Raw genomic sequence first — 12,132 nt, 5'->3', positions numbered from 1 at the left:
CAAATCAATATGACATAGTGTTCTCAGAGCAAGTTTTGCTTGTTTGCTGTTTAATGCCACACTCAGCAATATTCAAGCCATATCAAGCCAGCCAGTAAATAATCAAGTTTGGACCAGACAAACCAGCAATTGTTGTTATGAGCAATGTCCCAGTGAAAGAGTGGTATGATGACTCATCATCAACCAAATACTTACAACAACGTAGCTTCTTAAATTAATCTATCCCGGAATCCCCACTGATAGCATACACAAAGTGAGTGAGTGAGTTAGGTTTAAAGTCACTTTTAACAGTATTCCATTTATATCGCAGCGTGCCAGCTTAACGTTGGAGGAAAGCCCGAAGTGATGCAGGTCTCAGACGTTTACCACTTCGGTGAAACCCAGGAGCCCAGGTATGGTGCTGACAAACCTAATAACATAATCGGGGTGAACCGGGATTTGAGCCCACAACCATAAGTTTCTGGCGTGCCCAAGGGACGCAACTCCGCACAGCGAATTGTCAATCGTGTCCCCAGCATACACAAAGAGTTAGAAGAAGTCTACCACAAGGCTGCATTATCCGCTGGAATCCTCGTCTGGCAGGGAGATAGAACCTGCAATACCTCTACTCCAGTGCACTAAAACCTGGGAGTGAGCGAGTCCGGTTTAACACCACTTTGAACAGTGTTTCAAATATATCACAGCTTCATCATGTTGGGAGGAAAGCCTGAAGTGATCCAGGTCCGAGACGTTACCACTTCGATGAAACTGTGAGCATGGGTGCTGACATGATGATGATAACAATCTGACAGATAAATACATGGTAGGGGTGTTAAGAGTCACCGATGCTTCTATACGCACATCTTCCAAATGCAAGAGAGTTAACTAACTTCAAAAGTTCGGTTTCCATCCTTGCCGAACAAGGCTGGAATTCCTATGGACCAATCAGATTCCACCTCTCATTTGCTTCAAACAAAATGGTGACGACTAGTCAAGATGATCTGATCAATAATCTAGATCTATACTGTGATAAAACGGGTCTTACATCGTGAAGTGCATCAAATCATGTGAGCACCTTGATTAGAAAAATGAAAAGATTTGTGAAATATCTGTTAACAAGTTGGCGGAGAACATGCTTTGCAAATCCTGCAATTGACCGAAATCTGCATGACAGTTTACGAACCTGATTTTGATTTCATTGCAGGATTTTGATTGGACTATGCATAGACTCATTAGTCCAGCCAAAATCTAACTCCATGATACCAGACTAGTTCAGCAAGGGTGGAAACTGGACTTACATAGTCAGTAACTCTCTTGCCTCGGGAAGATGCTATACACAAGGTCGGCATATCATGACACCAACAGGATGTGGGTATCAGAATACACCAACCGATCGGAGTGCGAACATGCCAATAAGATCGTTACCGTTGCCGTATAAGTGGTATCCATGTTCATACAATATGGAATAAATAAAATAAGCATGATGTCTTTAGCACGTTGGCACCACAATCATCTCCAATAGGACTCTGAGGACACAATGCTGCTCACTGAGAAATAACTGAAGACAACTGAAATTAGGAAAAATGTGATAATTATTGGAAAGGTAGAATAGTTTGTAGATGAAGAGTTTTGGGATGAGAACATATCACATAAGAGTACAAAACACCATCATCAGCTGTACCTCGTGTACAGGGTTCCATCACATGTATCACAGACTCCTATTTCCTCGACCGTTTCCTTCACAGAAATAATGCACAGTGACAGATAATCACACTTCTTGTATGGAAACATCAGAAATTAGACTAAGTCTAAGGCACCACCAATATGTAGATTGCTCATGTTGTGTCTAGCACTGTCAACCAAGTTATTATGTACTTACTTCATGTTTATACTAAACGAACATGAAATTCAACAAAGACTAAACTAACTCTTGGCTCTCATGGACTCCTGCATAATGAAAACAAAATAATTTTGTATTTTCTGTCAGGAAAATATTACTGACCCCTTCGTTGCCAACCTCTTAACACAGACACCCTCATACTATTTTCAAAAGTCATTACCTAGAAACCATTTATATTTATGTTTTCTAGCAAAACGATGTGACTTAGAACAAGCACTGATGTGTTCATGTGCAAGAGCATGTTTGAACAAGCTAGTGGTGTAGGATGTTTCGTTTAACGGAGTATCACATGCACCTTAGGACAATGTACAGAAACTGTATGTAGGCCTATTTATGTTTTACCTTCATTATGATGTATATTGCTCTAAAGAAGTTAAAGAACATCAATGTTTTCATATGACCATAGTTAATGGGTATTGCAACACGCAGCCTCCCAATTGTTGGTGTTCTTAAACTTGTTTTGAGTAGTATATATATTTATAAATAAGAGTGATCTGGGTTCAAGTTTCTGCTGCATCGCAATCTAAGGGCATGTTAAATCTTGAGTTTTTAACATTAGTGTTTCATGTGTTTCTTCAAACACTTCCATGTATATCACATGACACTCCACTGTTCTTCGACTAGTACGACATACCAAGCACGCAGGTCTAGGAGGTAGGTGGATCAGTTGGGAGACATTTCCCCCGCTTCCCTGCATCTTGTCATAAGATTGGAAAATCAGAAGGAAACATACTACATGTGACCACATCTCTTAATATCCTCATATTAAATATCCTTCATGTTGACATCCGTGTTAGTAATGTTCAAATAATGAAGATGTACCTCATGCAATTCAATTCAGTTAGGGCTGATGCCACTGTAAACACTACATCACTTGTATCATGACAAGATAGCTTACCATCAGCGCTCTGCTCCATAAGTGCCCCTTCAACAATTTCTTGACGAATTTGTAAGTATAGTATTTATAAGCACCCTTTACTAAGGCAAAACATGTACTTCCCTGGAAATATTGAGATATTTAACATAGTAACAGCATGGAAGGGCATATAATTGCTTTGTACCTTGATAAGTTTCATCACAGTGTGAACTGATTGTTTTCACTGCAGCTCGATTTCTGACAACAAATTTAATAACTAATGTTTGGTTTAATAAGCAGCCCCCCAATGAATATTCCAATTATGGGTGCTATGGCGAATACTGTAATATGTGACATAGACAATTCCCACTTGGAAGAATTCCACAAAGACAAGTGCTGACAGACCAAGTGCTGACAGGCCATATACGGAACTTAGATCCATGGCCAGTAGATCTGCACTAAGGACACAACTCTGAAGATAAAACTGTGGCACTTTAGACAAAACATTGGAAGAAATAATGCCAAAGTAGCTTTCTGTACTGGAGTGCTAAAGTTGGGTGTGAGATACTAAGTACAAAATATTGGCACCGAATGACTTGGGAAACCCCGACTTCACTTTCTCGCTATCACAGTATCAGCCTCATGCAGAGAGATGGAGTGTCACATGTTTATGGAAGATAATTCTTCGTAAACTATGCAGTCTGACAACTTACCATGTGCCCATTTATGTCTACTAACCCAAACTTTTCTGTCCAGAGATCTAGTTAGTAGATTTGAGTCATAGTGTATGGACTAGCTGAGGTTACTGGACCGAAACAAATTTTAATAGATTTTGCCTTTGGACCAGTGGCCATTGTCACAGACTACCTAAATCAAATAAGTTTTCTCTCAGGCATAGTTAGAATAGAATCATGGATTCCAAACTTCTCACACAATGACAAAGTGCCAGCTTGGGCTACTGATGTCAAAGGTTCTTAACATGGACAGATTCACTACTAGAAGCAAAGGCGTTATCATATGAATGACAATACAGATAACGGAATTTAAAAACTACAAAAAAAACCCGAAAATGATCCGTTTATAGCTGCTGACTTTTTCTTAGGTCATTTGTAATTACTAAACACTCTGAAGTTGCTAAACATGGGAAAGGTGGTAAACAATCTTACGAAAAGCAAAAATTATGAACAAATATCACATTGTTGCTATCTGCAATGATTAGCCTTTACAAAGATTTAACAGTCATGTTCAAGGAGCAGACATTACAGTGGGGGTGTCATTTGTAATGACAGATCAGCAAATAATATCATACCTGATACTTGAAATGTTTCAGTGTTCATCAGATTAACACCATCATGACTCTTAATACCTTTCTATTTAAAGTTAATGATAATTATGTCCACTAACCATGCTAACATGACTACAGATTGAGTGAATTGTGCCACTTCGAATAGTATTAGAGCTGCATCACCTTAGTGAGCTCAATGTGGGAGGAAAGCCTGTGTGATGCAAGTCTTAGATGGCTACCACTAAGGGGAAGGTAACAAGCTCAGGCATGGTGCCGACATGGTTCCGGGATTATAGCCCATGATCATGTTTCTGGACACAGAGAAATGCTGTATCTTTGAGATATGGGCAACCAGTACCCCTTGAGCAGAGAACAAGAAACTGCACATACCTCAAATCCTGGCATTAACATAAGATATAGCTATCATGAGATGTTTATCATTTACTGCAGATATTGTTTGGAGTCTTTACTCTTTATAATTGTTATTGTACATAGACATGAAAAGAAAAACTGAATTTAAGAATCCTAGTATCATGAAAAATAAAATAATTGAAATGAAGCATTTCCCACCCCAATGCATATAATAATATCAAATTGACATAGATGAATTCATTTTGATGTTCATCATGGCCTTATATCAATCATGCCAACTGTCAAAGTTTGAAATCAGATGGCACTTCTTATTAGTTTATCATGCTCTTAGTCTACCATCCAATTTGATAATTATTGGGGACAAATATTGTGTAGAAGTCCTATATTGACATATCCCAATGAGTGTTCTTATTTCCACCTATACCCTGCAGACCCATCAGTCTTGTTACACACTAGTTAATGGAAGGAAGTCATAGACAAGGTGACAACAAAAGTATAACATCTGATTTTTAGTTTTACATCATTATACAGACAAGCCGCTGCAATGTTCTACCTGCTGTTTGCAATTTCAAAACAAGAAACATTCATTACAAACACGACAATATACATTCTTTCTAGAATTTTATCAGAAATGTTTAACCTAGTCAATTACAAACTCCTAGTGTCTTGTGCTTAAGGTTATTCAACCAACCATCTGCACATCTTCCTGAGGCAAGAGAGTTAACTGACTTTAAAAGTCCAGTTTCCACCTTTGCCTAACTGGGCTGGAATTCCTGGGCTCGATCATAGCGCCACCAGTGGCTATTACGTGTTATGTCCCTTCTATTCCTCTCCTATGGACCAATCAGATTCCACCTCTCGTATCACTTGCATTTGCTTCAATTCAAATGGTGGTGCCGAGTCAAGACGATCTGATTGAGTGAGTGGGTGAAATTATGCTTAATGTCACATCGGCAATATTTCAGCCATATCGTGACGAGTGATCTGATCGATAATCAAGATCTATATTGTGATAAAATAGATCTTACATTGTGAAGTGCATCAAATCACGTGAGCACCTTGATTAAAAACATGAAAAGATTTGGAAAATATCTGTTGACAACGAGTTGGTGGTGCAAATGATTTGCAAATCCTGCAATCGATCGAAATCTGCATGACAGTTTACGAACCGGATTTCGATTTCGTTGCGCGATTGTGATTGGACTATGCAAAGACTTGTTAGTCCAGCCAAAATGTAACTCCATAATACCAGCCTAGGTGGACTTTTATAGTCAGTTAACTCACTTGCCTTGGGAAGATGCCATCATGCATGATTTTGTAAAAGTAGAAAAATAGTGAAAAATATTTCGATGTTCATGGACCATGTTTGGTGAAGAAAGTGAGGACAGCAAAAGAGAAACCTACATTCTGAATAACAGTGTCTAATTAACATGAAGACAATACCTCCAATTACTTGAGCATTTCGAGCCAGTTCATGACATTGATGATTAACCAGAATACCTATGTGGAGGGAAAATCAATATATTACCAGACAACTGGGAGTGTGAGTAGGCCTAACACTTCCATGTTAACCATAGAACTAATGACAAAGTGGACACAATTTATGGATAACAACTCCTTTATATAAAGGTGACGTTTTAGTATAGATCCCTATGCCATTGTCAAGCAGTATAAGGATCTATACTGAAATATTGCCTTTGCAGTAAATAAAGAAGTTGTTATCCATAAATTGAGTCTTCTTTGTCATCCTTAACTTCTCAGTAATGCATATCAAACAATTCGTAGAACTAATGAATGAGTGAGTGAGTGGGTAAGGTTTTAATACTTTAATGCTGCTCTTATTACTAATCCAGCCAATCATGGAAGGGGATCGTCATTGGCTGCACACTTGGTAAATATTGGATCTGTCACAATGTCGGTAATCAAACACATGATCTGGTTTGACAAGCAAAGCCTTGAACCACCAGGCCACCCCATTCCTTTAGATGTAGAGGATATTGCATCAGTGCATGATGGGTAAAGAGAAATAAATGTTAGTCCAGCGATTAATCCTGAAGATCCCAGATCATCAATACCAATGATCATATTCATGTATGAAAAAAAAAAAAATGGTCCTAGGAATTGTCTTTGGAATACAACTAGCACACAGGACTATTGATATATGCAACATCTAAATACACAACTGGATATGGTAGGACATCACTCACAAATGTGTTTTCAGTATGGACATAATACAGGTGTACAGGTACCTTACTGGACGTGGTTAGAGTCATAATATTGAATGAGCACGGAAGGTTAGTCACGCTCTTGGCACAACGTAAATCAAGTCTATGGAAAAAGTAAATTACAGTCACTGTCGTTCTCATCCCCCAAAAATAAATTCTCAAAACCCATTTGCGAAAATATCTAGTATATAACAAAATAGGAGCCACTACAGCCACAAGCATAAAAATAACCACAACGCAAGCACTGCTGTTTCTGATTGAGATAAAACACATTCTCTGTCAGTGCATTGCTATAAAACTTTCTAACTTCTTTGGAACAATATCCTTGTAGTCCAGACTGTGCTTCATGATTTTCCTTGCAGCTAGGCACTGTAAGCTTATAAAGCTCAGTGGCGACACAATATCGTTGATTGTCATTCCCCGAATGAGCTGCATGGGAGTCTTTCTATCATTGTTACAAGCGTCTAAGTGAGCCCCAGATTTGAGAAGAGTCCGAACAATTTCTACCCGACATGGGCGGTTTGATGGAGTTGTATGTACATTACTGGCAGCAGTGTGAAGCGGCGTGTTGCCATCAACATCAACAGCATTAACATCAGCTCCTACTTCTACCAGCAGTTGAACAACATCATTGGTTGGAAAGTTGCACACAGGATAACGCCCAACGTTAGTCGTTTCTTTAGCACATGCCAAATGGAGCGGCGTATAACCCTTGGATCCCCGAGGATCAAACTGCACAAAATCATATACTGTCTGTTTGAAGCTATGCTCCTGTTCACCCCCAAGCTGAGATTGTAAGCGACACACTAAGCACAGCAGGTGCATGATTATCACAAGTAGACGATGAAAGTGGGTAATGTCTCGGTCAGCGGCACTAGTCTTCATCAATACATCTTTTCCCTTTTTCAGTTCGTGGATAGCTCGAACAAGAACTTTCATGATGTCTTTGAAGTCCACAGGATGCGGAGGTCGGTATCTCCACTCTGTGGTCATAAAAGAAAACAATTCTGCGAAAGACAAAAAACTGCTTTGGGTCATTGGACTAAGGGCTTCTAGGACCTGCTGTTGCATGTCTAAGGCATACATCCATAGCATGATACAGCGGTCAAAGTTACCCATATCTGCGTACAGTGCACCCCGATATCGGATATAATAGGAAGTGTCTGGATGAGCTGGGCCTAAGATACGTTCACGTACTAATAATGCTTGCATTCTCATATCATCGGGATCAGCAATCAGATCATCCAGCTGATCACAGGAAGTCACTTCTACAGCATTTTCATATGCTGCTATAGGTGATGCTGTCTCTGGCTTCAAGATGGGACGATTCCTGTCCTTGTATCTCTCCTCCATCGCTTGTCGCCACATGTGAATAGCACCCATCATATCCCTCTTCTTGTCCACATAGGTAGCACCAAGCAGTTCCAGGGCATCAATCTTCTGTTCCCGAGAACACTCTCGTCTGTCTATAAGAAACTCAACAATCTTGGTGAATCCTGCAACTGCAGCAGCTAGGAGAGGTGTCATCCCATAAGCATCCTTCTCCATCCGAGCCAAGTGTTTTAAAAGCAACTTCATGATTTCCAAGCTACCTGACTCGGCACAGTCATGAAGAGCAGTATTACCTGAAACGTACATATAGACTCTTACAGTTTTTGAAAATTCAAGTTGAAACATCACAAATAGCAATTTCTATCAGCATGACAGCGATAGAAACTAACATTTTCAGTCCACTAGTCCTTATAATGGTAACATATGGCGAATTTCCGCTAGTTCTTAACAATTGGTCAGTTTTTCAAGGACAATAGGACTAGAGCCAATTTCTAATGCTGCATGATCAGATCAATTACACTGAAAACGATGAGAGTCATTGAAACTTCTATTAAATAAAAAGCAAATACTAACATGAGTAGGGTCCTGAATCATGATACAGAAAGCAAGAGAGCATGTGTTATGCATAGTTTTTCAGTCTGCACCAAAACACTTTTGAGTCTACCGAGTACTAGCCTGAAGTTGTCTCATTGCATAATTTTAAATGTTATTTAATACTGCAGCATTACAGCTGTATCGTCATGGTGACCTGTAAAAATTTGAGCCTGGACCAAGCAAACTACCCACAAACCAAAAACAGGGTGCTGTAGACATTTTCTTATCTGGAACCAAAAAGGCTTCAACCTGTGTTTGTAAATAGCAATGCCAAGCTTATTGCCAAAAGACCCACTACTAAATTATGCTAAATACAACATTGGCAAAAGGCCAAAATGATAATCATACTCAACAACGTTAGAAATTGGCACTAGTCCTGTTGCTTTTGACAAACTGCCCAATAGTTAAGGTATCATAAGGACTAGTAGAAATTTGCCCTTTTTAAGGATTTTGCTATATGTTATCATTATAAGGACTAGCAGACACAAACAGTTGGTTTCTACCACTGCTAAAACTATGCAAACATTCGAACTGATGCCCAAATGAAGTCAATTAAATTTTCTTCATGTTTTGGGCATATTTTTCTTTCATCAAACTTTACTCTGATTTAAGACTTGTATCATCTTGCAAAAGATGGCAAAATGCCAACCTACCTACCATGCATACAGGGAAAGTACCTTGAACAAACCACTTTGGTTCGCCACAGATCATGCTAATCATCCTACAGGTATCCTTAGGCATGTTCATGTTGTTAGGATTAGCAGACGTTTTTCTGATGTTCTAACATACTATCACTTCTGTGGCTAGTTGAATTATGAGGGTAGTGTCTATCACTGATCTACCCAGATCTACATTGCAAGTTAGCTATGGGATAAATGGGTAACCTAAATACTTAAAAATAAATAAATAATAAATTCTTTCTTCAAAAGTGGTAAAGTGCAAGCTGGTAAGTATAACATAGCAAACAGAGATTGAAACCTCTTGTTGAACTTAAACTAACCAACACCTGTCAAACTATGTTTCTAAAAGTGGACTCAGTGATTTGGCTCTCTGCCATGTTCAAGCCTTCATGAATAAGAAGTTAGTTTCATTAAGCCATGTCAGACTTGGTAATAACCAAGTGAACTCATAACATTACCTTTAACACTCTTTCTATTGACATCTGCATTAAGTTGCAAGAGGTATTCAGCTATTTCCTTGTGTCCCTTATAGCAGGATATCATCAAACATGTGTGGCCATGGCGATTGGCAATTTCAATGTCAGCATCATGCTCAACCAGATATTTCACAATCTCAAAATGCCCATCAAAACATGCAGCTCTGAGAGGTGTAGAGTTTGTGTATGTTGTCTTATTGACCCCCGCCCCTTTCTCAACAAGAAACATCACAACCCCCAAGTGACCCGCAGCTGCAGCACACCAAAGGGGAGGGGCACCCTCTATCGTCTCTCCATCGAAAGTGACAGACCCAACTTGTTCTATGTCTGCGCTGCATGTTTCTACTAGGTACTTTACAACATCCAGATGACCATTCCGACAAGCCATTATCAGAGGAGTGGCTCCATTCGTTTTTGCATGGATTAATTTTGACACCTCGTCTTTAGTTTTTCGATCGAGATATATCCGAAGACGGCCGAGTTTGCCGTCTCGAGCTGCGTTGTAGACGACACTACGGTACTCCATCTGTACTGTTGTCCCTCCGTCCGGGCTGCCACAAACTCAGCATAGTTTCATTTGATAATTAAAGTCATCCTGGTTGATATAACGGACATCAGTGAAAGGTGTATTTGCTGACACTTGTCAGACATTTCAACATGGAGGATGTAATATTTGGCCGCTAGGTGTCGTGAGGAAACAAAGGGGGGCCACTCTCATGTTTGTGCCTGGCGCACACCCGCTAGAAACTCGTTTTTTGAACGCTTACTGTATAAGATTTTTCTTGATAAATGCACACATTGTGAATTTTCTCCGAAAATATTTTTGAGCGGCTTAGGTTTTTATATTTCATAATATTGGTGCCGATAATATCTTGAATAACGGCACAGCATTAATAATAATACAGTAATTTTGAACTAATATAACCTTTTCACATGGCCTTTCTTAGTGACTGTAGGGTTAGAGCAAGACTGATCTGGTTATGGGATTAGCAATATGAAACGGAAGGGATTTGGTAATATTTAGTAACTGAGAGAGATGGATTTAGCGCCGCTTTGAACAGTATTTTAGTTATATTACGCTGTGTCCGTTTGATGTTGGGGGAAAGTCCGAAGTGACATAAATTTTAAACATTTACCATTTGGTGAAACCCACGAGTACTGGTAGGGTGCTGACATATCAGAATAGGGATTCGAACAACGACCGTACTATTATAGGTTTGTGGCATGACTTAGACGAATGGGCCACCCGTGCCCCTGTAAATCTTTAGACTAAACAGAAAAACATTTTTGTTCTGTGTGTGTTCTTGTGCACTTATCTTTTTTAATTGCGATCATGGTCATCTAGATTATGGTGTTCTCGTGTCTTGGATACCCCTGTTTTAGAAATAAAGTAAAGTATGCATCAAGGATGAAGACGGCGCAATAATATTGTCATCCAATACTCAATGCATTAAGGGGCAGTGGGGTAGCCTAGTGGTATAAAAGCGTTCGCTTGTCACGCTGAAGATCCGGGTTCGATTCCCAACATGGGTACAATTTGTTATCAACAGCCCGCTGTATGTCACCAATAACGTGTTAGCTTGGTTTAATTGTATAACACACACACACACACACACACACACACACACACACACACACACACACACACACACACACCCCACATGTATATAACGGCGTGTCAACTAAATAATGGGAGAAAGGAAGGAGGGGTGCATGATATGATAAGGGTTAAGCATATTGTACGATATAAACATATCTTTTCGATAGTTTTTAGTAAACAGGTAAAAATGTGAAATCAAAGCAGCGCGCAAATTGGATCATATATTCAGTGTCAAGTGTTACTTCCCTTCCCTCATACATGTGTCAGCATACCAATAAACAAGATATTTAAAAACAACCGCCAGATTGCAGGTACGTTAACGAGCGCTTGATGACGACAAGCAAGGGGATGACAACTTTACTTGCTCATCACCAAATATCTTATTATGTAAAACTTGTTATTAATAAAACACATTAAACCCTGTTTGTCTTACTGTAAAACAATGAGATCATGAGTTATATACTATAGACCACGAAGATTCGGATCAGCTGTACAACACACGCAGCATACACACAGCATACAGTAACACATTTGGTGCACGTGTTCCAGATTTCAACCGTGATCCCAGTAAAACCAAATCTTTTCTCCGAGGCCATACCTCTCCCTTGTGCGAGTGTAACATATGGGAGATAACTCTGCAACACCAAGATGTGTTCAGTGCGTATTGACACACTCCCTTCCCCGTTGCTTATCGACCTTTATGAATGAAGGTAAACCTACAGACGAAGTTAATGTAACTCATATATAATTATTGATTTACTGCATGCTGAAATATCTTGAACAGCTTAACTAAATCCTGCCATATGGTGTAAAAAAATCCCATGACATATTGA

General features: G+C 39.4%; 1 protein-coding gene across 1 annotated transcript; it reads right to left on the bottom strand.

Moving 5' to 3' along the window:
* Positions 1-6,466: 6,466 nt before the first annotated feature.
* Positions 6,467-10,364, bottom strand: LOC139450485 (protein fem-1 homolog C-like). Its single transcript, XM_071232239.1, has 2 exons — positions 9,682-10,364; positions 6,467-8,242 (listed from the first exon to the last, which is right to left on the bottom strand). The coding sequence occupies exons 1-2, from the start codon at positions 10,223-10,225 to the stop codon at positions 6,897-6,899; spliced, it is 1,890 nt and encodes a 629-aa protein (XP_071088340.1). The 5' UTR covers positions 10,226-10,364; the 3' UTR covers positions 6,467-6,896.
* Positions 10,365-12,132: the final 1,768 nt, after the last annotated feature.

This window comes from Haliotis cracherodii, unplaced genomic scaffold (assembly GCF_022045235.1).
Source record: "Haliotis cracherodii isolate W230 unplaced genomic scaffold, xgHalCrac1.p SCAF_1, whole genome shotgun sequence".
NCBI lineage: Eukaryota > Metazoa > Mollusca > Gastropoda > Lepetellida > Haliotidae > Haliotis > Haliotis cracherodii.
Note: the sequence above shows the minus strand (reverse complement) of the source record. Positions and strands in the feature narration are given on the sequence as shown.

Excerpts from the sequence above, each read along its gene's own strand:
- LOC139450485 (XM_071232239.1), bottom strand. The coding sequence starts at position 10,225 with ATGGAGTACCGTAGTGTCGTCTACAACGCAGCTCGAGACGGCAAACTC. Across the intron at positions 8,243-9,681 it reads CAATAGAAAGAGTGTTAAAG|GTAATACTGCTCTTCATGAC; the intron begins GTAATGTTATGA and ends TGTACGTTTCAG.